Source organism: Rousettus aegyptiacus, unplaced genomic scaffold (assembly GCF_014176215.1).
Source record: "Rousettus aegyptiacus isolate mRouAeg1 unplaced genomic scaffold, mRouAeg1.p scaffold_m13_p_9, whole genome shotgun sequence".
Classification (NCBI taxonomy): Eukaryota; Metazoa; Chordata; class Mammalia; order Chiroptera; family Pteropodidae; genus Rousettus; species Rousettus aegyptiacus.
In genome coordinates this window covers 3,690,968-3,718,915 of record NW_023416312.1, presented here as the reverse complement: position 1 = coordinate 3,718,915, position 27,948 = coordinate 3,690,968, and the positions used below count along the sequence as shown (strand labels likewise).

General features: G+C 36.6%; 1 protein-coding gene across 3 annotated transcripts; it reads left to right on the top strand.

Moving 5' to 3' along the window:
* The first annotated feature begins 79 nt into the window (after window positions 1-79).
* On the top strand, window positions 80-26,045 carry FANCB (FA complementation group B). 3 transcript variants are annotated; one of them, XM_036226959.1, is made up of 10 exons: window positions 80-317; window positions 1,203-1,297; window positions 6,878-7,895; window positions 11,979-12,131; window positions 13,756-13,848; window positions 18,706-18,834; window positions 20,809-20,975; window positions 21,618-22,051; window positions 22,166-22,403; window positions 22,924-26,045. In XM_036226959.1, the coding sequence occupies exons 3-10, from the start codon at window positions 6,948-6,950 to the stop codon at window positions 23,333-23,335; spliced, it is 2,574 nt and encodes an 857-aa protein (XP_036082852.1). In that variant the 5' UTR covers window positions 80-317; window positions 1,203-1,297; window positions 6,878-6,947; the 3' UTR covers window positions 23,336-26,045. The 3 variants fall into 3 exon arrangements, with proteins under 3 accessions (XP_036082852.1, XP_015974648.2, XP_036082853.1); XM_016119162.2 differs by having other exon boundaries at window positions 1,198-1,297; XM_036226960.1 differs by lacking the exon at window positions 1,203-1,297.
* Window positions 26,046-27,948: the final 1,903 nt, after the last annotated feature.

Sequence of the window (27,948 nt, the reverse complement as noted above, 5' to 3'; positions counted from 1 at the left end):
CCCTAACGGCCTCCGCACTGCGGACCCACCCCCTCCAGCCGATGGACCGTAGACGCTTCCCCCGCGGAACTCCACCCGGGCGCGCTCCACCTGTCATCCGCTTTCACAACGTTTTCCGGAGGCTCCGCCTCCTCCGCCTCCCTAGGCAGCCTTCGGGCGGGCTCGGCGGGCTCCGCCTCCTCTGAGCCCAATGCGGCCTCCGGCCCGGCCTTCCCAGGATGCAGCGCGCTGGCGGGAGGTTTGGAGCCGCGGGACACTGCGCCCAGGTGGGGCGTTAGGGAAGTGGCGGCGGCAGGACGCGGGGCCCGCGCGCTGAGGTAGGGCCAGCGTGTGTCCCTTTACCCAGCCTTCGCAGAGGGGCGGCGGGGCTCCATTTTCTCCCCTGTCCCGTAGTTGCGGGAGAGCGGGAAGGATGCGGGCGTCCCGAGGCCTGTGTCCATCATCCTGAGAAATGATAACTGGATTTTAACTAATTGACATATTCAGGGATATTTCGCTTGAAACTTCCTTTATCCCTGCAGCATCTTTCCTGCTTGGAACGTGAGAGACTTAACAAGGAACATGTCTTTTAAGTATTTAGGCTGAAACAATTATATAAAGTTAAGAGTTGTAAAACATCTTACATGATTAAGGTGATCGTTCTCAAAGCAGGGGCCAGTTTTGCCTCCCAGGGGACATTTGGCAATGTCTGGAGACATTTTTGCTGTCAACCTGGCACCGGTCTGCTACTGGTATCTGGTGGGTAGAGGCCCGAGATGCTGCTAAACTCTGCAATGCACAGGACAGCCCCACAAGTTAATCCAGTGCAAAATGTCGAAGTTGGGAAAGATCGATTCAAATCGTACTGGGAGCACATTTTATGGTTGTTGGTTAAAAAGTCGAAACCGTTTTTGCATTCAGTAATAATGCCTTTTAAAAACTGAAAGGTACTCAAAACTACAAAGACATTAGAAGGAGAGCAGTCCTTATGTTTCTACCAGCCGTAGTCAACCACGATTGACACTTGAGCGCCTTTGGCCCCAGACTTCTTTTTATGTTTACGTTTTTATGGAAAAAAAAAGGAATATGTTTTTAAAAAATTTTTTGGATGCAATCTTGATAGCTTTTTGCATGGGCATACCTACTTTTATTGTGCTTTGCTTTATTGTGCTTCACAGGTGTTATGTTTTTTGTTTTTTGTTTTTTTTTTTTACAAAGTGAAGGCAAGACCCATCACCAGCAAAAAGATTACGGCTGGCTTTATTGTGAAACTCACTTTATTATGGCGTTCTGGAACTGAACCCGCACTATCTCTGAGGTATGCTTGCATAGCTGAAGTCTTCCTTTAAAGTCTCCCTACCCTGATTTCCATCCCCTTCTCCAGAATAAACAGTACTTAGGGATGTGGCATGAATCTTTACAGCTTTGCTTTTTGGGGGGAGGAGTGTGAGTAGGGGGTGGAGCAGGCTGCCTGGGTTTGAATCCTGGCCCTGTCACTTCCTATCTGTAGGCCTCTGAGAAGATCGTTAAACGCCATGCCTTAGTTTCCCCACCTGTAGGATGAGATCTTGGCACATGTGGCACAAGGATGTCGTGAGGAATAAATGAGTGAGTCCAAGTTCCAACAGTACCTAGTACAGAGAAAGCACTTGAAATATAGCCATTGTAGGTGAACAGAAAATATATAATGCTGTTCTATGTGTTTTGATTTAGGTCAATAGTGTACTGCAGTATACGTTTTTCTGCAACTTAATTTTTCTCATTTTGTTTTTGAAATCTAGCCATGATGATATACATAGATCTAATTTATTCCTTTGAACTATGGTATGACAGTCCATCTGTATTTATTCATTCCCCTATTGGTGTTCATTGAAGTTTTTACTATTTTTTAAAATATTCCACATTATAGCATAGTGAACATTCTAGAGCAATGTCTTTATGCATTATTAGGTAGGATTATTTCTCTCAGTTTATAACTAGAAATGAAATTGCTAGATATATGCATTTTCATTTATTGCCAAATTGCCTTCCACAGTCACCTTTCCCTTTATAACTACTCATAATTATCTCCTAATCGATGGCTCGGCCTCCAGTCTCACCCTTGTCTATAACACTGTCGCCAGGATCTTTGTAATACAGAAGTATATACTCTTATGATGGCTGTTTTTAAAATATTTCACTGGGTTATCATTGCTTAGAGAAAGTAAAAAGTCCTTAGTATGACTTAGAAAAACCTTCTTTAACTTAATCTTTCCTACTTCTCTTGGTGGATCACTATTCCCCCACATTCACCTGCATTTCAGACAACTAAGCATTGTTAGAAAGGGGAAAAAGCAGAGATTGATTCTGGGTAGGCCCCAACAAATCACTTCTAGTTGTATAGGTAGAAAAAAGTTTTAACTATGGACCTATTCTATAGCCAAGTTAATTTACTTAGGTAACAATGTCCTATTTGTTGAAAAAGGCACATCTATCAGTATTATGCTTTTAAGATTATGTTTAATATTATTAGGTGAAAATTTTCGGTTGATATGTCTTAATTCAACCCCTTTTCCAAAAATATTTTGTATTGGTTGTAATCAGCATGGTTCCTTAGAGACTTTTTTAGATTTCATCTGCAGATAATATATAGTGCACTTTTCAGATCTTCCTGAACCAGATCTTTAGTAACTTGAGAAATTCTGCAATTCACAGCACCCAGGTGAATTTAGTAGCATTTTAAAGAGAACATTGTTTATTTGGTTGTGAGGCTGGTGGAGAAGAGCAGATGAGGATGATATCATGTATTATTTATTTTCTAATGTACTCATGTCTGTTTTCATTTTATGTATAAAATATAGTCAACTTTGGTGTATGGTAATACAAGAACAGGAAAAGTCAAATTAATTATGTAGGTAGCGTTTTATAAACACACTGCTTCCAAATCTCCCCTCCCACCCCACTTCATTGCTGCAACATGAGGTAAAATTTAACTGGTTTGAGTTACTTGTTTTTTCTGCAGCCACTGTTGTAAGGATACTAAAAAGTCAAATGACCAATATCCCGGTCCCCTCATAATCAGGGTTTGACTAATCAGGGCTTGTCTATATTGGTTTAAGAACCTCTAAACTGAGCCTCAGTTTGTTTCCAGATTGTTTCTATTTAAAAAAAAAATAAAACTACCACTTATTCCATAGGTTTTAAAGGTTTATTTTATGAACATATGCTAAGAACATATATAACACTCTTAAAACAGATGTTGCATCAGTATAAAATAAAATAGATATACATGTATATTTGAATTTAATAAACTTTGAGATTACAGAAAGTTTCAGGAAAAATTTATCTTCATAAATACATTAATCTGATTTTTAACTCTAAAGCGATTCATTTAAATAACATTGAAAATATACATGTTTTTGAAATAGTATTTAAAAACAAAAACATGACCTTTCATTTAACAGTCATTTGTGTTTTTAAATCTGTTTGAGTCTAAGTACATGAGAATAAGTTTGCTTTCTGCTTAGAGCTCATGCTAAAAACATGTTGGATTAGGGTTGAAGCAGGGCCTTGAATACCATACTAAACTTTATAGCAGTGGTTGGCAACATTTTGCCTTTACCTCATTCATATGTTGAATACACAGCATTTAGCATCTACCTTTCCAAGTAGTAATCGAAGGATCATAGACCTGTTGAGAAGGGCAATGTGTGTGCGCACAGTTTTAGAATGAAGAGGCAATTCCCAGATCAAGTTTGTGTTTTAGAACAACTGAGGCAGCATAAATAAACTGATGTGTTGGAGGTGAGAGAGACCAGAGGAAGACCAAGCAAGAAATTTTATTTTACCTCAGACTAAGTGAGAGATGAAAGCCTGAACTATGGTCAGGGCAGTGGGAACAGAGATTTGGAAGATTGTGGTTTCTAAGTTAAGGAACTAGTTGAAAGCATTAAGGGAGCAGAATGTAAGGGACCTGATTTTCCTAGGGTCTAACTTTGTCAGGATGCAACATAACATACTGTAAAGGTCAGCAATCAGATTCTCCTTGCTTCTGTCACACTCGACATTGGTGAACCAGAACATCGTGTTGATTAAACGTTAGTTGTGACATTTAATATTAAAATAACAAAATCCTTTACCACACAGAAGTTAATTTTGGTTGTTTTTATTATTGTTAAGAAATCTGCACAACTTTTTGAGTAGGTAGCAAAAAGCAATGTGTTCTTAGATCTTTGTCTGAGAATATATCATTTTATGCTCTTCCTCTTTCAGAAATCTAAGAAGCCTGACATGTCTCTGGGAAATTTGAAACAAATTATTATTCATACATTTTGATGTAATATAACTAATATGTGTATTTCCTTCAAAGTAAAAGGTTCATAAGTAGAAGCCACACCTTTGATTTACCTAACTTTACTGCAGAAGCTGAAACTACTTTGTGTGTCATTGACATTAATCGCCTAAGAACAAACCAGTCATCCAGTGACTTCTGCTAGTTTGTATTATGATACAATATCTCTAGTTACTTCAGGTATAGGTTTCATGAAATTCTCAAAAACCATATCATTAGTTTAATTTTTAAAAAATGCCATAGAGGAAAGTATTTATTTCTACACAACAAATTACTCCCTAACATAGCAGCTTAAAGCAACAAACATTTATGATCTCAAAATTTCTGAGGATCAGGAATTTTGAGAACAGCTTTGCTGGGTGGTTCTGGCTCATGATCTCTCCAAGGGGCCAAGTCATCTACAGGCTTGGTTAGAGCTAAAGGATCTGACCCCAAAAAGGCTCACCCGTATAGCTAATGGCAAGAGGCCCCAGTCCCTCACTGTCTTGGCAGGAAGCCATAGTTCCTTGCCATGTGCACATCTCCACACAGCTGCCTGAAGGTCTTAATGATATAGCAGGTGGCTTTCCCCAGTACAGGTGATTAAAGGAAGAGGTCAGCTAGGAAGCCATGGTACTCTATGACCCAGTCTTTCAAGTCATGCACTGTCATTTCTGCCACATTCTATTGGCTAGTAGAAGTAAGTCATAATGACCAGCCCTCACTCAAGGAGATAATTAAAAGCCAGTTTTTGATGGAAGGAGTTTCAAAGAATTTGTGAACATTTTAAAACCACAAGTAATGTGTTTGAAATGAAAATAAGATGTGGCATCTCCAGTTTGAAAGTAGATGCTGACTAGTCTGCTTTTAAGTAAAATTGCTTCCAAATCAAAATCATTTCTTTAAAATGCAACTCACATTAACTTAAACTTATAGATCATGGTTCAGTGATACTTTTTTTTCTAATTGGGCTATTGGTAGGTTTTTATAATAAAAACAAAACCTAAGCCTTTGGAGTTTGCTTCTCATTCAGCAGAGGAGAACAATATTATTTACTTGTGAATGACCTGGTTTCCATTTGTTTTTGAAATAGTTGAATTTCCTGGTGTAATGATCCACAGGTAGGATAAAAGAGAGAGTATGAGTTAGAATTGTTGATAGTGGAGAAGGACCTTTCAGCATTCACAAACTATTATGTATGCAATCATTCTTCTGATGTTTCTAAGGCTAGGTACTATATAAACCAGAGCTGGCCATAATGGTGATGATGGTGATGATGGTGATGATGATGATGATGATGATGATGGTGATAATGATAATGATAATGATAGTAGCTAACCTTTATTGAGCACTTTATATGTGCCAGGTCCTAGTTCAAGACAGCTATATTGGTTAATTCCTTGTGAGGTAGATATTGTAACATAGATATGGATGCGAGGTACAAAGGGGTTCAGTCACTTTCTCTAAGTCATACACATAGTAGAAGGCAGACTCAGTATTCACGTGTCTGGCTAAGCCTTCCGCAACTGTTAAAGGAGTGACTCAGCAAATACAGCCACCGAATAAAGAGATCAACACCTTTTTCTTGTGTATTCAGTGTGGAGGGTGTTTCTTTGCTCTTTGTTCTACTTTACTAATTCTCTCGTTGCCTTTCTTGTAACCAGTGTTCAGAGTAAGGGAATGCATGCCAGGGCAGCGTGGTTGTTACAGTGTAGGCTCAGGAATCAGAGGGCCCCTCTTCCAAACCTAGTGGTATCGCAGATCAGTGTTGTCACCTTGGAGAATTTTCTGAGCTTTGTTCAAATAAGGTTTTGTTTAAAAGCTGAGATAATAAGAATTCTTACTTAAAAAGAATAGTAGGAAGCATTAAATGAAATAATGCATGTATTGTACTTGGCATATAATAAGCATGAATAATCGATAGCTATTTCATTCTGTGTTCATTGTAATAGTATAACATTACTAATCCTCTATTTTTTTCTACTTTGAATAAGAATAGCGACTTACTTAGGTTGTAAAACTGCCTTGTTCTTTCGAAGTAAGATTTAAGATTTTTTTGTTACTTGTACAGAGATTTTTTTTTTCAAGCCATGTGATAGCATCTCCTGTTTTCCTTTCACTTTGGCTGTAGTCTGACTTAGCTCCTCTTTCTGGGAAGCAGGGAACACGTGCCTGGGCTCTGGGAGGGGTCTAACTTGAATCACTGTCATTGTAAAGACAATGGGGGAACCAGGTTGGGTCAGTAGGTTTGAGAGACAGAAGTAGAACCCTCAAGAAATTCCCTGAACCAGAAAGAATGTCTGTAGTCACTTTAATAGCGCACCTAACAGCTTTCCATAGTTGTTAACACATTCAGTTATCCTTTGTGACATGGTTGTTTGCATGCATTCTTTGCAAACCGTTTAAGAACTATACAGAAATAATGCTTGGGATATGTTTTTTTAATAGATGTGACATTAAGATAGCATAAAAAGCATAAAAATGTTAACCTTATAAAATTTATAGTTACCCATTTAATGATTCTCTTAACCAAAACATGTGTTTTCAACTCTCCCTACTTGATGGCAGTTTTCCTCATTTCATTTTTAGGTTTAAAATCATCGAATGGAATCAATTTGCATTCGAAAATTGGACCAACACAAAGACTTGATATTGTGGAATGACCAGCAAACAAGCAATGTCATCTAAGGAACAAGAAAGGCTCCTGTGTTGTAATGGGGAAGTCATTGTTTTTCGATTGTCTAAAGGGAGTTTTGCAGATAAAGGGCCTGCAGAGATACCAGGATTACATGTCAGAAGAATGGTATTCGACAGAGGAACAAGAACATTTGTTCAGAAGTCCACTGGATTCTTTAGCATAAAGGAAAAAAACTCTTATTTAAAAATTTTGTGTTGCGACTGTGTGTCGGATTTCAGAACTGGAATGAATCTCCCTTATATTGTGATACAATGCAACGAAAAGAAAAATGTTTTCAAATATTTTCTACTATTTCTTCACAGTACCAATAAATTTGAAAAGCGTTTGAGTTTTAGACTAGGCCATGAGTTGAAGGATGGTTTAAGGGTCTTTAATGGCCCTGTAATTTTATGGAAACATTTCAAAACATTCTTCTGTATCTCTTCCCAAACTGGCAAAGTTATCACTGTGTCCTTTAAATTTTCCTCTGTTGAGTGGGTAGGGGAGATTGGAAATCTAGGTGTGGTTTTATTAGGACAAAAGAAATGTGATTTATCTGAGGAAGAATACACCCCAAAGCCTTCAAAATCAGATTATGCATTTTGTAATACCAAGTTTTGTGTATACTCCCTTGAAAGTGAAGAAGTAATAAGTGATACATACATTATCCCTCCTGCTTATAGCAGTGTGATAACTTGTGTGCATGTCTGTGCAACTGAGATTGTCAACAGCCAGCTAAGAATGTCTCTGATTGCCCTTACTCGAAAGGACCAGCTGATTTCATTCCAAAATGGCACTCCAAAAAGCGTGTGCCAGCTTCCGTTTGCAGATCCTCATACAGTTCAACTTATGGATTCAGGCGGAGACCTCTTTTTCCTTGTATCCTTTAGGTCCAGTGAAGTTTGTGCTGTTTGGGAAAAGAACTTTCAGGTACAGTACTTATATGTACATTCAATTGATATAGTCTTAGACCTATTAAACGTTCCTGCACGTCATAGAGTTCACCTGGAGGAGTCTTATTAGCCACATAAATTTTTAGTGTTACACTTATAAGAAAACTGTATATATTATGTTATTTTTTCTTAAAGTTATCTACTACCTGACAAAGGTTTTTCATTGCCATTTTTGACTTATAAAACGTTTTTGAGTTGCTTGGAAATATATAACTACATTGTCTTTTGATCTATCTCAATTTTTATTGTAATAATGACTGTGTATTTTTACTTAGAATATGATTATTGGTGGTTCGACTTCTTAAGCCTTAGGAAACTCAAATCAGTGCAACTTTTTAAAAGTCGGTAATTTTTTTTTTCAACTTAAAATGAAATCTAGAGGAATTCCTTGAAATATATCATTGTCCCTTAAGAAGACAAATAATCGTTCTCCAGAGACAAGTGATAACTATTAATTTTTCTAAAAACTATTGCTTAGAGAATTTTGTTATGTTTTGAAACTCAGAGTTGTCCTTAGCAAGCAGTCACATTTTATCCACATATACAGTAGTTGTATCTTTTAGTGTAATTTAGTGTAAGGTTCGGAAATTACTTTAAAATACTGATATTGAATGTTCGATAACAGGTCAAAAGTGCAGAAAACAAATAGGAAGTTGGCAGTTTGTAACTGGGTATATCCACCAATAATATGTCTCTGATCCCGAGTTTTTGGTAATATGACATCTTCTGGCTTGAGATATATATATCAGCTCATTCAGTCACGGGATGTCAGCGTTTATAATTCAAGATAAATAATCATTACCTGTCAGAAATGTCTCTTCCAAAAATAGTTTTTTAGTATATCAGTACATTATACAACTTTTTAAGTTCTTGTGCTACTTTGAAAAAAAAGCAGATACTTTATGTGCCCTATTTTAATTAGCAGCTCAATTAAAATTTCTATCATATATTATCACTTTGATAGGGAACATTGATAAATATTTTAGAAAGTTTGAGAGGCATTTTTTAAATGTGAATCATTACTTTGTGTATGTGTGTTTGTGTGTGTGTGTGGAAATATCAGGTTGAAATTGTATTTTATCAGGCTTTGCCTCATAAATTACCTTTATATTAATAGTTATAGAACCATATTCAACCTCTGTAACACATAGAGGATTTAAATTCTCAAAAGGAAAATACTTTGAAAACTATCTTTTACTTTGAAAGCAATCTTTTAAAAGCACATTGTACTTTTATTTGAAAGTTATTTGGAAGGTAATATTTTGTCTTTTTTACTTCTTTTCCTTTCAACAAATGGTTGGGGGAAACATCTGATATAGCCTATAATCCTTATTGGGATCAGGGTAGCGGAAAGAACACACTTAACCTGAGTTTGAATCCCACCTGAGCCAATTACTAGTGTTACCTTATTTGTGAACTCATTTTCCATCTTTATGAAATTGAAATCGTACTGCCTCTAGGCAGGATGTCATTAAATGAAATGACATTTTAAAGTGTCTAGCACAGTGCTTGGCGCATAGGAGCAGCTCAGTATGTGTTAGCTATTATTATATTAGGCAAGGGCCAAGGCTGATGTCAGAGACACGAACCTACCCAAGGCCCCTTATTCTCCTGGATAAGGTAAAAATAACTTCTCTGTGCCTCGTTAATTCCGTGGACTATAGTCCTCTCTCCCTTCAAGTGGGTTGCCTACTTGGACACTGTAGAGCCCTGCCACCAACACATTACCCACACCAGGAGACCATGTCACTCTTTGTAAGCGGGCCTGTAACTGTTGGCCTCCCCACCTTGAAATTGTGCTCTGGGGTTCTTTATGGTGGACCACCATCCTTTCCACGTGTTACTTACCTGAGTCCCTACTGTCATACCCCTTAAACTACCTCTCCAGGGATTCTGTACTTCTAAACTCTTCTCAAATGCCCTGTAATGAAAGCTCTGGAGTTACACCCTATTATCTGCCAAGTTAAGTGCTGCTAAGTTGCATCAGTAACCTTGACACTCTTGGAGTTTTGCAGCCCCTGCCTCTATCTTAGTGTTCCATTTATACTAACCTAATTTTAAAAAATTGGATATAGCTTAGGATAAGACATTTGCTTACTTTTTTTAAAAAAAGGAATGAAGGCTAAGAATCTACAAATAGAGCGGGAGGAGAGTAAGGGAAGTCATTGTATTTGAGCGAATACATGTAGTTCAGCAGTTAGACAAAAGTAAATACAGCAGGTTTTACAGTTGAATGGAATATACACTATGAAGGGAAAAATATTCTAACTCTGAGTTCCGAGGGGAATCTACTGTTTGTGGTATTATGTAAGAGGTTTTGAATAATAAAATGAATACATTATTGGAAAATAAAATGATGTCTGTGGTAGCAGTTTTCCCCCAAAATGGAGGAAAAAAACAGCAACAGTTTTTCTTTGGGTTAGCTATGGATTTATCCAACCACCCTTTTCCTACCTCATAAAGGAATTAAGGCAGCCTTACAAAGATAGGTTAAATACAAGCAAGCATAAATTAGACAAAGTAATGAAAATCAAGGTTCGTGTGTTCTCAGATCAGCCCTCCCGGGTACAATGTTTTATCCAGTGATAGGACTTGAAACGGAGCTGAGTCTAGAGAAATGCTTGAGTAGTTTTTTTCTTCTTAGGCTTTCTTTCTTGAGCAGACATTGTCAGCAAGTTTTGGCAAAATTCTATGTAGCAGGCATTTTAAAATTGAGATCATTGTTAGATATACCCGAAACATTGGTGTGTTATAGAAAGAGGTCAACATGTTTTAGAGGTGTTCTGTCTGATACGGTAGCCACTAGCCACGTGTGATTATTCAACGTTTAAAATTTGGCTAGTCTGAACTAGAATGTGCTAGAAATGTCAAATACACACCAGATTTCAAAGACTTACTAAAAAATGAAAGTGAAATATCTCAATTTTTATTGATTACATTGAACTGAAATGATAATGGGTAGATTGGGTTAATAAATAAAACATGTTACTTTTACCTTTTTCTTTTCACTGCTACTAGAGAATTGTATTAGCTACTGGAAAATTAAAAAAAATATATATATATGCTTTACACTTGTGGCTCACCTATATATATTTTTTTGGAAAGCACTATCCTAGAGCTATAGATTACAGATATGTATGTGCCTTCATGAGTGCACAGCTTAATGGTGTTTCCATGCTGAGCACATTCTTATTACCATCTCCTTGTATAGTTCGTTATACTCCGTGATACTCATGGGGGATTGGGAGGAAGAGAGTATATGGGTTTACAAATAAGCTTCTTCCCTGCATAAGTGAAAAATCACTGCTTTGGAAATTATTCTGAGAGGGGAAAGATTGATTTTTGGTATATAGATTGAGGAGTCTTACAGTCTTGCTCTAAGGCAAACCACTCTCCTTTATCACCTAGATGATGTATCTGTGCTTCTGGGATTCTGAGTGGGAGTTTTATCTTTTATTTTTTGCCTGAAGGAGAAGGTATCTATCCGATCCCCATGGTGTTAGTTTTCCAGGGGGTTTATGGACCTTTAAGTTGTCTTCTTTTTTAATCTTGGGGTCTCACGTTCTAGTATAAACCGGTCGGATCGTTTAATTAGGCTAGGATGGTTCTAAGTGCCCCACTAAATACAACTGAATTCCTTGTCTGATCGTAAATACGTATCCACCAAAGCTGCGGGAGTGAGGGTCATCCTTAAATTAACCGTGTTAGAGAAAGAAGCTTTATTGGGGTTACTCATGAGAAATATTAGAATTTCCAAAATATTTAGTCATGAGAAGTATTAGAACTTATAAATTATGATACAATTTGAAGATAGAAATCAGCTACATTTCAGTTCCTGGACAATCACTGATGAAATATTAAGTTTTAAGTAACTTGCTATTTATAAAGTTATAACTGCTTATGTTTTCTGGTTCCTCAGTATATTTCTTAGATTTTAGTGTTTATACTACCATTTCTCATTGTTCATAAGATTGAAGGTAACGGAGTACAGCTACATGCAACAGAAGGATTTCGCAACTGATTCTTTTCCTTCTCTCTTCCTTCTTTACCACTCTTTCAGGTTGCTGCTAAATGGGAACAAATTAGCACAGTGCTCGTAGATGACTTTATTGGAACTGGAACTGAACAAGTACTGCTGCTTTTTAAGGACTCTTTAGGTTCAGATTGCCTGAGTTCATTTCAAATAACAGACCTTGACAACATGAACTATTCAGTAAGTTCTATTTACTTTTTATACATTAAGAACGATTTTAGAAAATCCGAGGGCTTTAAAGCTTTTAACCACTGTTTAAAAATGTGTGATTTCATACTTTAACTAGACTTTTGGAACTTAAAAATACACGGATTGAATCTTTTAAAAATGCAGTCATGTGCCTCAATGATAGGGATTCGTTCTGAGAAATGCGTTGTTAGGCGCTTCTTTCATTGTGCGAATGTCATGCAGTGCACTCACACAAACTCAGATGGTCTAGCCTACTACACGCCCAGGCTACGTAGTCTAACCTATTGCCCCCAGCCTCCAAGTCTGTACAGCATGTTACTGTACTGAATACTGTGGCCAGTTGTAACACAATTTTAAGTATTTGTGTATCTAAACATATCTAAACGTAGAAAAGGTGCAGTAAACATAGGGTATAAAAGATAAAAAGTGGTACAGTTGTTAGGGCATTTACCATGAGTGGAGCTTGCAGGACTGGGAGTTGCTCTGGGTGAGTCAGTGAGTGAGGGTGAGTGAATGTGAAGGCCTCGGACATGACTGTAGACTACTGCTGACTTTATACAAACTGAACACATAGGATGCACTAAATTTGTCAAATAACTTGAGATTAAATCAAGCCCAAGAGAAAATGATGCTATCGAGATGAGGCAAACTTGAAATCTCTGCAGCTGCTGCTTGTGTAATATGACACAGTATTTTATAGCAAACTTGTCTTTCTAAGTAGAAAGAGTGGACCCTAAAATGACAGTTTAGAGTCTTGTATAGTAAATACATAAACGAGTAACAGTCATTTATTATCATCATCAAGTATGATATACTTTACATAATTGTATGTTCTATACTTTTATACTACTGGCAGTGCAGTAGGTTCGTTTACGTCAGCATCACCACAAACACATGAGTAATGCATTGTGCTATGATGTTATGACAGGTCCAACATCACTAGGCAGTAGGAAATTTTCAGGTCCATTGTAATCTTAAGAGACTTCAGTTGTATATGTGTCTATCATTGACCGAAATGTCATTTAGTGCATGACTGTATACATTGAATCTCCTTTCAACAGATGTTGTTCAAATCGACTACGCTTTTGAATACAGTATATCGGGTTGTCACTGAAGTGATAAGAGTACTGAAAACTTATTGTTGCTTCTGCAAATCGTTTTATATCAACAATGTTGTATTGATTAAGGAATGAAATGAAATGAAACTGCTTTATTAAAACAAGCAACAGTTCATAATATTTTAAAATCTTGGGAATAAGGGGAATAATACCCCTGAAATTTCAGATCTATGTAAAATGCTTCTGAGCCTCAATTGTTTTCATTAGTAAAGTGAGGATAATTCTTATTTTCTCTAGTTATAGGATTTTAGGATTTTATAAAAATCTAGTAAGCTGATACTTTCGAAGCAGTATATAAATGTTAGATGGGCAGTAATAGTGGCAGTGATTTGTGTTAGTTACAAGAAGATGGGGAAAATATATATTGTCTTATATGTAATAGATGTAACATGGTGAATAGCCCTTTGACTGCATAAACTTTAATTGTACGTTGTTCAATCTTAAGAATTTTCAATTTGTTTCAAAATTTCAATTTGAGTGTATTTTTTATTTATTAGAGCAAAATGCCGGATTGTAATGAAGATGACTTATTTGAAGACAAACGAGATCATTGTTATTTGATGGTTCCAGCTTTGGAAAGAAGAGTGAAAGTTAGTGTCTATGTTTGCTTTTTGCTTTTGCTTTTTTGCATTAGTGCTATTTTAAATGAAGGAAAGAACATTGAAAGAAAGGTCCTTAAAGTGTAAGCAACTCAGTGATTGGAGAAAAAATAGTCTTTAAAGGATCTTTTTACCTTTTCGGTACCTCTGTAAAAACTATTATGACATTACTCATAAATGTGTCATCTGAAACTGATGCCTTTTTGTAGTAAGGTTGTGTAAATGTAATAAGCCTCATTAGATAAAATATAGGAAGCTTACTTTTGAAAACACATTCTTTCTTGGCCTATAACATTGGTATCCACAGTATGTCTTTTAAAGGAGCAGCAAATATGATGAATCATAACATATTCCAGACTCGAACAGTTTACCCTCAGGTTTTTCATACAAAGCTCTTTAAAAGGGAGTTTTTGTTTTTTTCCTAATGTACAAAGGTAACCACATTCCCTGTAAAATACTGAGACCAGGCAAAGAATTATTAAACTATAAAAAGAAACTAACATCTTTGATTCTGCTACTGAGATATAACCACTTTTAAACATTTGGCACAATAAATGTGATTATAAGCTGTGCGTTCTTTTGTAACCTGCCTTTTTTCATTCATAAAAATTTCAAATATACAGGAAAGTTAAAGACTAGTACAGCGATCTCTGTAGTCTGCACATAGATTCAACTATTGTTATGTTTTTAAAAATCATATTGGTGTCATCTGTTTGTGCTTGTGTACATGTACATTTTTGCAGAATCATTTGGAAATTGCAAGTATTATGTTTCATTGCTAGGTATTTTAGCAAGAATCTCCTAAAAATAAGGATGTTCTCCTATGTAACCACAATAACATCATTGCACTTAGGAAATTAATAATAATCCCTTAATCTTATTTACTATCCAGTTCATTTTTAGATGCCTTTAATTAACTGCCACAAAAATGTTTTTTTACAGCTAACGTTTTAAAGGATTCATTCAGAGTTTACACTTGCATTTGATTATTATATCTCAGTGGTGTTTTTATTTCGAATAATGCCCCCTCCCTTATTTTGTAAATGGCACTAATGAGGAGGCGAGGCCAGTTGTCCCTCCTTTTGGATTTCTCTGATTCCTTGTGGTATCATTTAACCTTTTTGTCTGTCCCTGGAAAATTTCTTCTGTTAAAGGCCAGATAGTAAATGTTTATACTTTGCAGGACCTTTTATACTCATTCTGCAGTTATTTTAATTATTAAAGTGAATTCACTAAGTGACTGTTGAACACGTACTGAATATGAATGTGAACAGCAAATAACTAAAATATCATAGTGGACATAGAACCATAAAGGAAAAGATTGATTACATTGGAAACTTTTGTACTCTGAACAAAGTAAAATAAATAAATAAAAAATTATGTGAAAGGAAATGATAACACATGACAAAGGATTCATTTTCATAATATAAATATGCATTCTGAAACAATAGTTTTGAGAATGTAAGGTGGCCCAACCTCCTCAGAGAAAAACTTGTTACAGCTACTAAAATATGAATTGCACACACATATGTTTTTACTCTTGCAGTTTCACTTCTAAAAATCTGTTCTGCGGATATACTTGCACATGTAAGCAATATCGATTGTACAGGAACATTTATGTAGTATTTATAAATAACAAAATCAGTCAGAATCGAAATATCCATAATTAGGAGTAGAGTAAATAAATTATGCTATCCCTGAATCATGAAATACTATGTTGTTGTCCAAAAGAATAAGATAGATCTTTATACCTACTTAGAAATGATGCCAAAATAATTTAATTTATGAAAGCATGACTTTCAGAAATCTCACTTCCGGTAATATGTCACCTAATTTATTTGGACCACCTCTCCTGATAAAGCAACTTAAAATGTTAGTTAAAATATGTTTAAAAACATATTTTTAAATATATGTTTAAACATATGTTTAAAATCTTAAAAGCTTCAAAAAGCTGAAAATATGAGAAAAATTATTAGGCCACACTCCTAAAGAGTGGAACCCAGAGAGAGAAGTAGAACACCAATGCTACTCTTGGCCCAGGAGTGTGTCTATTTAACCCAAAACAGTAGTGCTCTAGGTACCTGGCAGAAACAAATTGAAAATCCTCTCTCAAAACACAAAGTTATCCTAGGTCTCATATAAATCTCACAAGTAATTTTTCAAGGAAAATGACCCACCTACAGAATAACCAAGCACATAAAGAAACAAAAGCTTTATGGATAATTATTCATAAAAAATAAATAGCGTTTCTATAAACTAAAAATACATTGAAATTTAAAAATCCCTAATTCAACAGATGAGTTTAACAGTTGACTGAAAGAGATGTAGAGGGAATTAGCAAATCAGACTATGTTAGAAAAATTATCCAGAAGGTAGTATAGAAGTAATGAAGGAAAATATGAAAGGAACGTAGAAGTAAGAGACACTGGAGGTAGGGAATAAGAAATAGTCGAGTGACCATTTCATCTCAGGTATCCATTTGTTATCACTAGCTCTTAATATGAATAAAAATATTTCCAAGTGTTAGAAGGCCTTTTAGAGATAAACAAGTCTATTCTCTCATCGATTTTACATGTGAGGAAACAAATGGAGAGGAAGAAAGGTTAAGTTACGTGCAGAGGAAGAACTATAGTCCATTTCACTGTTCTTTCCACCATACAATTTGTTGTCCAACAATTCAGTTGTTGGAGGGGAAATGGGGAGACCAGGACTTTGGAGACTCGTGCGCGTGTGTAGAAACGTTCAGAGCGGCATAGTTTGTAGTACTCCACAACTGGACGTAACCCGGGTGTCCATCCACAGCAGACTGGAGAACTAAGCCGTGATATAGTCATATGATGGAATACTGTAGAGTGGCGGCCCCCAATCTTTTTGGCCCCAGGGACCGGTGTTCCTATGAGAATCTCATACCCGATGACCTGAGGTGGAGCTGAGGCTGTGGTGCTAGGGCCGGGTAGTGGCTGCAGATACAGATGAAGCTTCGCCACTCACCTGCTGTGTGGCCTGGTTCTTAACAGGCCACAGACCAGTAACGGTCTACAGCCCCGGGGGTTGGGGTCCCCTGCTATAGAGCAATGAAAGGCATGAACTACAGCTACGAGTGACAAATGGATGACTCTAAAACCTAATACATACAGAATGCTTCCATTTATAAAAAGTTCAGAAGCAAAACAAAAAACACAGTATGTTTTAGTTCATATAATAATGGTAAAATTATGAAGGCAAACAAGGAAGTTATCTTATTAAAGGCCTGCGTAGTGTTCGCTCTAGTGGAGAAAGCCGTTTGTGATTGGGGAGTGTGCTTCTTTTGACTCTGGTGAGGTTCCATGGGTACTGACTGCATCGTTAGCCCATAAACTGTTGTATTATGCACCCTTCTGCATGCCAGAGTTCACAATAGAGGGATAGAGCAAGACTTGGTATTATGGAGTGTAATATGCTCCTGTATTTGGTTTTGTGTGAGTTTTGTTTGTATTTTTGTTGGAAGGACAAGGAATGCATTTCTTAATGTATACTTGGAAAAATTCTGGAGAGGTAAGCGATCTGTTGGCTGTGTAAATGAGATTGAGGGTCTAGGAGAGGAAGGTGAGATGTATTTGTATGTTAATTCAGTTTCTTACCGTGTGCTCATTTTCGTAGTTTTATAACAAAACTTCATAACATACACTGCTTAAGTGATCTGGAAATTTACCATTTAGTCCTAGAATAGGAGGTGTCTTGAGAGGAATAGGGAAGAGAGAACACGGATCATTTCTGAGGGGGTTCTCATTTTCCGTCTACCCCCATATTCCTCTTTTCACTCCCTAGCCCGTCAGCAGTCTCAGATTTGCTCGACCTCCGATGGGCACATCTCCCTTCCCGTAAATTATGACTTACTGAGCAAATAAATGACAGAGTGTGAATGATGTGGAGCCCACAGAACTGGGTCAACATATGAAGTTTTAAAATATTAGCTAGACACTTTACATACTTGGTGCAATTAGGTAAAATATGATTCCATCTCAACTCTCTAACTTCATCGATAAAAAGAAAAATAGTTTACTTGCCTTAAATGTAATTTAAAAGAAATTCAAAAACGGGGTGCATTTTTTTTTCAATTTAGAAAAATATATTAAAACCTGGGTTAATAGTTGAACACTCAGATATTCATCTGAAATGAAACAGGTTCTATCAGTTCAATGATGTGACTCTAAATTTTTAGTAGCAAAATGTATTTCATGAATGTTTTATTCTTAGTACTGAGATCTATCTGGTACAATAAAAGGAACAGATTCTTCTCTGCCCAGTTCAGACTCTCCCCACACCCCGTCCCAGTAGTTAAGAGTAAATCCTAGTACTGAGTTTATGGGGGGGAGGGAACTTGTGACAGTTTAGAGGCCGTTATACGTTATTTAAAAAATATTGCTATAAAGGTTATAGGAACAGTATTTCAAATAGGATCAAGTTAAAAGTGACCATTTCTATTTATAATGATGTCTTTTTTTTAAAGCAGAAATGATTTGAACAACAAGCAAAACACGTTTCTTTTGGGCATAGGAGTATTGATAGCCTTTGATTTTTATTCAAATTGTTTGATTACTTAATTCAGTGATGTAACAGATGCTAATACATTTCTCTTCTCTCAATTTGATACATAAGATCTATTGCAGTTACTTGCCATGTTATTTTTCTTTGCAATTAGAGACTTAAAATATATAAATAAAATAGTTTTGCTCTGAGAAATATTCTCTGCTTTTGTATAGAAAAATGAATTAAGTAGATTTGGAGAAAGTACTTCCTGAATTAATGGTATGTCAGGTTTCATTTGAAATTATGTCTCTCACAATGATTTTTCTTTCTGCTTTACAGGTTGGATTGGCTTCTATTCAGGAAGTCCAGCAGCACCTCTTACTTAAGGAAAAAATTATTTTAAAATCCTCCAAAGCTTTTATGAACCTGGTTCAAGGGAAAGAAGATAGTACATCAAGCGCAGAGGAGGTAAAGTTAATCATGTGACGATTTTACCATTTTATGCATTGAAAGCTACTGAAGAGTTACTAAATTGGAGTATTGGAATACATTAGCAAATACTCAGTGGATCAAGAAGCAGAGTAGCAGGGATTATAATGGTGGGCTTTTATATGACATTCAAAGTTATTTGATTAAGAAGCCAATATTTTCCCAATTTGCAAATTATTCTTATTCTGTAGTATGTTAGAATCTCAGTTATCAGGAACCTCGGGGAGTAAGTTTTGGTTTAAAGAAGATTTAACTAACCATTATTATTTGTATAGTTTGAATAGAAATTGCTCCTGAGTGAATTATATATTTTTTGACGTCTTAAACTGAGCATTATTTAACCGTACGTTGATGATGACATAATTGTATCATTAATATAATAGTTGCTTTTTTAATCTCCTGCACAGTTAAAATTTAAGGACATTTATTCTTACTAGTTAATGTCCCTAAATTGGTCTGATTTTTTAGTCCTTATGTCTGCTTTTTATAAATTTACTCTCATTTTCCTTGTGGTTTACCATCATAAAAACCTATTCATGTACCTCGAAGTTATTTATGCCAGTCCAGTAATACAGAAAGTTAACAAAAACTGCTTTGACATCATAAAAAATGTATGCACGTTAGTTCCATGCTGAGAAAGACAACATAGCAGGATTACAAATAAACCATGCAAAGCTGGACGGAGAGAAACTTGATGTGGCATTTTATTTCCTCGAGTCCCTTTAGTGCTTAGCTCTGACTTCTTATAATGGTCTATGCCTCGTGTCTGTGTTTCAGCCTTAGTTATATGAAGAGTTTGGCCCAAAATGTGATTCCGTGCATATAAGAAACTTAAAGGCACATTATGTTACATCTCTGTGCTACTGTTTGAATTTCCTGGGGAACTTCATGATAGTCATTGTTAAAAGTCTCCCCATTTCCCTTCCTTACCTCACCCCAATGATTTTGCCAGTATTAGAAAAGAGGAAGAAATGTTTAGAAATTAATGCATCAAGACACCATTTCGGCTTTTTGGATAGTTAATTTCAAAAGTAATCCTGACAGGCAGTAAAAACTTCTGTAGGTTTTGGAGGAATTATCTGCTTCACATCTACCAGTGGAAGCATCCGGTCCTAGGGATGTGAATGCTTAGTCTACTGGACTGTACACGCCCCTCCTTATCTTTCTTCAGTAATTACCACTTAGAGGAGCCCTGGAACCCGTCTGCTTTGGTTCAAATCTCAGCTATGCTCCTTGTTAGCCGTGTGACCTGGGGCAAGGTACTTTTAACTTCCTTATCTGGAAAATGTAGATAATGATACTAGCTACCCAGTGTATTAGGGTTATTGTGAAGGTTAAATAAATCCATACATGAATGACATTTAGAATAGTAACTGACATATAGTAAGCATTCAATCAGGGTCGTATTTTATTATTATTACTACTACTTCTAATCTTTTTTCCTCTGACTATTCTTATTATAAATCCATATGTGTGTGGAAATAAGTGAGTATGGTCTGGAGTTCAAGAATAAAATTTTAGCAATAAATCGATCAGCAGTCCAAAGGTAATTTAATCAGTTTTATTAGTACAAAGGTTTACAGTTAAAGGTTTAGTGTAAGTCACTGTTAAGGTAAAAATTTGAATGTTTTCAGCGTGCCCAGGAGACATATTGTCAGATTATTTTTCAAAATGGACTGTAAGTTTACATTCCTGCTGTGTTGGATACCCTGTCTTGTTTTCAATCAGGCCACGTTTCTTGATCTGAGTAAATAATTAATTATATGTGTTTTATAAGCATTATTTTAGTGAATTATGTATAATCGATAATATAAGGTATTACAGATGATAATTTATTTTAATATGTGTAAGTCTTAAGGCCTGGTCAAAAGCTGATTTACATTATTTTTTTAGTTTGTTACATTTGATAGTTTTTTTTTTGTAATCAGTAATTTAAACATGTTTTTCTATAAGGAATGTCTTGTTACTCTTTGTGGTAAAGAAGAAAATCTGGTCCATACTTTTGATGAAGAGTTATCAGACAATTCTCAAGGTTCAGAACAGCTAGTAGAGAAGATATGGTATCGTGTAATAGACGATAGCTTGGTTGTTGGAGTGAAAACCACATCTTCTTCAAAGCTGTAAGTAAATTCTAACATGAGACCTTTATCTTGATGTTCTAGAACAGCTCTGTCTGAGAGAAGTGTAGTGTAGGCCACATGTGTAATTTTAAATGTGTAGTAGCCATATTCAAAAGTATAAATAGAAGCACATGAAATTAATTTTAATAACATCCTCTTCAAAAGATCATTGCTGAGAGATAAATAATATTCTGTATTAAAAAGCGGATTTTATTCAAGTCATTTAGGGGAGTGTAAAATGCAATTTTTCCTTTAGAGGTATTTGCATTCTAAATTATTACCAAAATAAACTCTTAAAAAATAAGTAGTTTCTCTTCTTATTTCAAAAGAAAGGAGGGTGGGATATACTTCAAAAATAAAAAGCAGACATTAATTTACCATTTCTTTGTGTTGAACATTACTTTCCTAAAGTCCAGAATATTTACAAGGTTTTTCTTTCCTATGTTTTGGGAAACGTTTTTATAGGACCTTTAAAAATGTCTTTGACTTTTATGCTTAATTTTCTGATACATTTTACATTTGAAATGATGTTTACTAGGAAAGGGAAAAACAATTTTTTTTGTTGTTTGTATGGCATTTAATCATCTATTTGATTTTAAGGAATGACCTCGCAGACTAAACCACATGTTGAATGCTTTACAGGGCCCTGAACCAGGTGACATTATCATTGTTAATGGATCAGCCCCAAAGCCCCTGCTCTCCGCTTATTAAGTGTCAAAATAGGGTGATCAAGTTGAGTAGGGACTCTTTTCCAGCGCCATGCTCAGTGCCATATGAAATAGGATCAGAGGCAAAAAGGATCAAGTTGACCGTCAATGGTGAGGAAGAGGAAGAGGAGAGCTTGATTTGTGAACAACCAGCTGAGAAAGAATGTGTACAGATCATTACTGCTGTGACACCTCTGTCGCCACTCTTAGCATCCAGTCATTTTTGTTGTGTTGTGCTACTACAAATTCGGGAGAAAGAAAATGGTAACTGTTCTGAGCATCATTGTATTCCGTGTGGCAGACTTTTTATAAGTCTCGAAGATTTTTCAAGTGAGAAATACCTAGTGACATTTCCAAAGAAACCCATAGGTAATATTTGTTGGTGCTTTTTTATCATATAGTTAATCGAATCAAATTTTTAAGAACTCTCTTTATTTGGTAATAGAGTTTAATGACAGAGCTCGTGACATGTTTTTCTTGTAGAACACATGGAAGATCTCTTTGCACTTCTCACAACGTTGCATGAAACTTGTTTTCAAATCACATCACCGAGCTATGCCCTGACTTCAATGAAGGCGTGGCTCCTGGAACACATGAAATGCGAAGTCATCAAAGGATTTCCAGAAATTTGCTTTTGTAAAGGGCCAGAAAGTTTGTATGGGACACTTTTCAGCTGGAAACAAAGAACACCATTTGAAGGGATTTTGATAGTCTATTCCAGGTAATGCACATCAAATTGGAATTGGTCCAGCAAAGTTGGTGTGCAAGTGTGTGGCGAACATGTGGTCCAGCAGTGGTCCCACAGTAGAGGTCTACACCATCGTGGGACACGTCTCGGCTATTGTCTGCTATAGCATGAATGGACAGGTGGCCTCATTTAAAAACTGGAGCTCTTTTACTTTTACATTGGTTTTTGGGTTTTTGCTTTTTGGGTGATTAGGGCCTAGTGATTATTTTAAGATTTTTTTCTTACTGCTCCCCTACAATGAAATTTTAAAAATACCATATTGATCTTATTACTTAAGAGAGAAATTAATCAGGAAACAACCTCATTAATATTAACTGACTTGGTGTATTTTTGATTGCTGCAGCCTGAATTACATCAATGATCGCATGCATTATTGGTTTTATTCATTGCTAGAGTGTTTATAAATGAATGTTAATTGATTACTACAGTATGTTGTACACAACATCTTGGTGCTATCCTGAGTTTTGTAATAGTCTGTTTGTTTTTTTTCCAGGAATCAAACAGTTTTGTTCCAGTACCTTCATAATCTCATCAGAGTTCTCCCTGCAAACTGTTTCTTCAAAAATCTAAAATTAGGAAGTGAAGATTTCCTAATTGATCATTTGGCATTAACTTTGGAGAAGGAATTGGTTATCCTTGGTTCTCTTTCTTCTGCCTTAGTTAAGGTTGAAAACAACTTGGTACAGAGGTGTGAAGCAAGCAAAGGAAAGAGTAGTAGCACTGTGGCTGTTTTATCAAACAGAAAAGAAAACATCCATTCCTACAGAGAAGAACTTCAGAGAGAAAAGCAAACGTTGGGGACGAACCTAAAAGTGAGTGGTGCCCTTTATAGAGAAATGACTTTGAAATTAGCTGAGGTCCAGCTGAAATCAGACCTCGTTGCACAGAAACTGAGTGGTTTATAATTATAATCTCAATTCGATTATATTTTAAAATATTTTTCCCCTTCCAGAACATTTCATTTCCACTTTTTTCCATTTTACATTATATGCTTCCTTCGTAAAAATTTTAATCGAAGCATTTTGTAGAATCTTAGGTTTTGATGATGTCCAAAACAGTATGTGTTACAGCAGCAGTTCTCAACGGGAGTAGGGGTGGTATTTTGCCTCCCTCCAACCTCTTCCCCCTTCCCAGAGGTATCTGGCTTGTTTGGAGACATTTTTTGATTGTCAGAAGTAGTGGGGAGTGGGAGGATGAGCTAGGAGTGCTCATTGCCTCTGGCGGGTGAAGGCCAGGGATGCCACAAAGCACCCTAATCTGCACAGGACAGCCCCCCAGGAAAGCATGATCCTGCCCCAAATGCCGAGATTGAGAAACCCTTCCTTAGAGTTACCACGTAAGTGAAGACCAAGTGATCTAACAGTATTTTGTCTAAATCTTCAAAAAAACTCAAGTAGTCCTTTTAATGTATTACTAAAGCCTAGCTTAGAAAAATCAACTTCAAATAAATAAACAAGTACTCAGGATTCACAAGTTTCTAAAAATACCAAGTTCCCGTGGAAATTTAAATGGCTAGCGTCCGAGCGAGACCATTAAGATGAAAGTGTTTGGAACCCTTATTAATTTAAAATTTATTAGAATGCTTCTCTGAAATTGCCCAAGTCTATGAGAATGTGAAAATTTTAGGGCATTTCTCTGAAAAGCATCTCTCTTTCGAAAGGCCGAACAAACCTCACAGGCCACTCTTAAAAAAAATTCAAAATGCCTTTAAGCCATCTGAAATTCCAACTCTAGGCAAACCTGGAATATAAAATTCTAACTAAAAGTTTAAAGAATGTAGTGTTCTTCAAGAACTGAGAAATTTAGAAATAAGAGAAAATTCACTTTAGTTAAGTGATTTTTAAGGGGCCCAATGAAACATTACAAAGGGATAAAAATTCAACCTATTCTCTTTTTTGGGCGGGCGCGGGGGGGGGGAAGGAATAAGAATTCTGGAGTAATAAGAGAACGTCAGGAGAGGAAAAAAAGCCACAAAAGGATATGGGCCAGAAGGAATGTTTCTGATCCTTTTTGCTCTAAAATCCGTAAGTGAGATGGAAGTTTCCAGCTCAGTTGAAAGAAATAAAGATGATTATAGAAAGTGGCATTTCATGCTTGCAGCTAATTCCCCACATGCCTCAGAAGTGCTCGTACCTAATGATCTGGTGACGCAAATGGGTTTTAGAGAATGTAGGTTATTTTCTTGTCTCAGTTTTTATGATTGTCCATATAATATGCTAGCTCTTTTTTTAGTAATCCACTGCAAAATTGAGACAGCTCTATTTCTATGAAATGGCAAAGAAAAATATGTCAGACCTTCTGGAAACGGAAACGGCATAATTTCAGGATTAATTGTGGAACTCTTGAAGCAATATATGTCAGTAGACATGTTGAAACTGTCCATGACAAGTTCTGAAAGAACAACCAAGTATAAAATACAGGAACTCAAGTGGGAGGTGGAGGCTGTCAAAAAATGAAACTGAATTTAATTGTAATAGTTTATCTGTAGGATAGGGTAATAAAAATAGTATGTTGCTTATTTTTTATTTATAAAGGCAACCGAAAGGTATTCATCTAGATGTACCAAATAACGTCCTTACCAAGTGAGTTTGGTACTTCAGTATATATTTTTCTACTTACTACCAGAGTTTGAGGAGATGATGCCGTCGCCACTCTCGCATGGTGCAGTTGTCTGTGTCCCTGTAAGCGTAGTTCTGTAACCATTGCCCTTGTCACCGGTCCGAGGCTCCCCTCAAAGACGCAGCCCTCCCAGGTCTGCACTCCGGAAGTGAAAGCAAGTTTTGTTTTGGAACAGAGCACTCCACAGTTTCCGGACACAAAACTTTCTGTTGACCTCCCGATTTCTTAATTAAGGAACGTGTGCAAGCCAGCTTAGGTGTGACGTTATTCAGTTCGGTGACCAGGGTGGGGTAAGTGGGAAGAAATGTGTAACAGTTGTTGACTTTCCATTGTATGCGAAACAGCAAGCTTGAAACACACACGCACACATCCACATCCACATCATTATCCAGACTCATACATGGTTTAATCCTTCACAGCCACCTAGTAAGTGTAATTATTAGTATTGTCCTCAGTATGAAAAGTAATGTTAAATCAAATTAAGTGGGTACTTGCAAGCAACTTGATCCTATACCCTTGTTACACATTTTTCAAAATCAGCAAACCCTTTAAGAATTCTAAGAATATTAAGTGAATCTTTTATTGTCCTGATACAGCTTTATTTTCTCCTTCCTTCCTTTCCTTTTTTTGCCTAAAACTTGGACAGGAGCAGATATTGAGGGGGCTTCTTTTTTTTACCTTGTACCCCAGCTTCTGAAAAAATGTTTCCATTCTAATGGAATGAGTGCAAGCTCTTTCTTGGGTAACTCCATCTAGAGGGCTTTTGGCTTTTACTGCCGAAGACAGTACGATGTGATGGAAAGAATGCTGATCCGTAAACAGGGTACTTAATTGCATCCTTACAGGGTTTGTTCTTTTTCCCCTTTTTGAGTTTCCTTGATCTGTTACTTGAATTGCTTAGTGCCTCAACCAAGTAGCCCTGCCCTATAAAATCTTGGGTTAAGTGTCTTCACAGTGCTAATGATCTGGCCACTTTCTTGGACCTTATTTCGATAACCCTGTCTTGCCTTTTTATTCAGTAGGGTACCAGGTACTCTTCAGGTGGTGAATGTTTGTAAGACCAGAACATCAGACACCTGCTGTGCCTGCACTGTTCAGATTTTTCCTGTGCTGCACTTGTGAGCAGCTACACTGGACAAAGGACCTGTGTGCATAACTGTGGATCAACATAATGGCCCCGAGTTCATGTAGGAAATTTCTTTAGCATCTTTAACTTCATCTGTAATTATCCATTGCCCCACGGCAGTAGTCACTTACCCTGAAACTGTGAGTGGTGTTATGGGCCACTAAAGCATATGGTTAGCAATCGACCAAAGCATTTAGCACTAGGTACCTAGTCAGGAGTGGGCGAGAAGTGCGATGCTCTATCGACGGCCTGTTGGACGGCAATCTCTTTTATTGTACCAGAGCTCTCATTTCGTTCCAGAAACTTCCTTTCCCTCAGTTCATGTGATTGGGGAAGTGGACTCCATCCCCAGTTCCAGGAGTTAGTCCTGCCTTGTCTGAGCCAGTTAGTGCAGGACACTTCCCTGACAACTCTGACAGGTCTGTTATGGGCACAAGACCCAAACTGGCCTTCATAGGACTGAGTGGAAGGACTTGGTTCTCTGGTGGGGCAGAGGCTCTCCTCTTGTCCTGCTGGAAGTAGGCGGCCTGAATTTTTAAAAAGCTGCGTTATCTTATAATCTCAGGAAATTAGGCTTTAGAATAAATCTGAATTATAGATTGCATAATTGTTTTATCGTGTCACCAATCAAACCTCATTCCCACACTTTCCTGGGACTGCCAATTCAGAAAAAAAAATACTTGTAACAACTCAAGGTTTCTATTACTTGGAGCTGAAATAATTTCTTACTGCTTGAATTGGGAAAAAGGAACCCGGAGAACAAAGCTGACTATTCCCTGGAGCCGAGGACAGGAGCAGGTTGTTACAGAGACAGGAGGCTCGTACCTGCTAATAAAAGAGTAGGAAAACCACGCACCCTCTGTTCCTACACCCACCTTTCACTGGCTTGCTAAGCTGCTTTCTTGGGTGTTTTGTTGTTGTTGTTGTTGTTTATGTTAGTGCATATGTGTATGTTTTAGTTTACAACTCAAATTAGTTCATATCTGATGATATTTTATATAAGATGAGCTTTTTTTAAAGTTTTTTTTTAGTTTTTTTTTTTTAATCTTCTTTTCTCTATTCCTTGGCTTCTCTCTGGTATTACACCAGGCCACTTGTTCAATTATGCCTTCCTCAATGTGTCAGATTATTTAACCTATTTCTCCATATTTCCTATTTTAGAATATAAAACTGTAAATGTCAGAACCATATCTATCGTGTTTCTTAGATATGAGAAGAATTCAGACTTGCAATTCTCTTCTGACAATTGTTCTCATATCCTCTCTAGTAGGAAGAGAAATCTTTATCAATTTTGATTCTTCTAGGAGCCTTTGTGCTAGGAAACACTGACTTGATATCATGGGACTGTTTTGGAAATAGAGTAGTATTCCTATATCAAAAGAGATGCACAGTATTATTAATTCAGAGCTTGTTGCCTTTTCAAATGTAACAAGTATGTGCTAGAACATGAGTGGTTGCCTTTTAATATATTCTAGGGAAGCAAAAGATAACCCTTTGCAATTTCATTCTAACCCCATAACAACAACAAGAAAGATTATGGGAATTTTTAGTGTAGTTTTTGTTAAGCCTGTGAGATGTTTTAAGGTTTAGAATGACTAAGTAATTAGCAATATCAAGTGCAATAATAAAATCCTCTTATAAGTTATCTAATAGGAAATTAATATGCTCTAACATTTGAAGGATTCTGGTAAATGTCATGAAAACATTGAGAGTGGGGGAGGGGGTAACTTCTGAAGGGAGCTGGGACCAAATGTGTCCTTGATAGTCTGCAAA

Coding starts and splice junctions, on each gene's coding strand:
- FANCB (XM_036226960.1), top strand. CDS start 6,948: ATGACCAGCAAACAAGCAATGTCATCTAAGGAACAAGAAAGGCTCCTG. Junction 12,132..13,755: donor TTGACAACATGAACTATTCA/GTAAGTTCTATT, acceptor TTTATTTATTAG/AGCAAAATGCCGGATTGTAA. Junction 13,849..18,705: donor CTTTGGAAAGAAGAGTGAAA/GTTAGTGTCTAT, acceptor TCTGCTTTACAG/GTTGGATTGGCTTCTATTCA.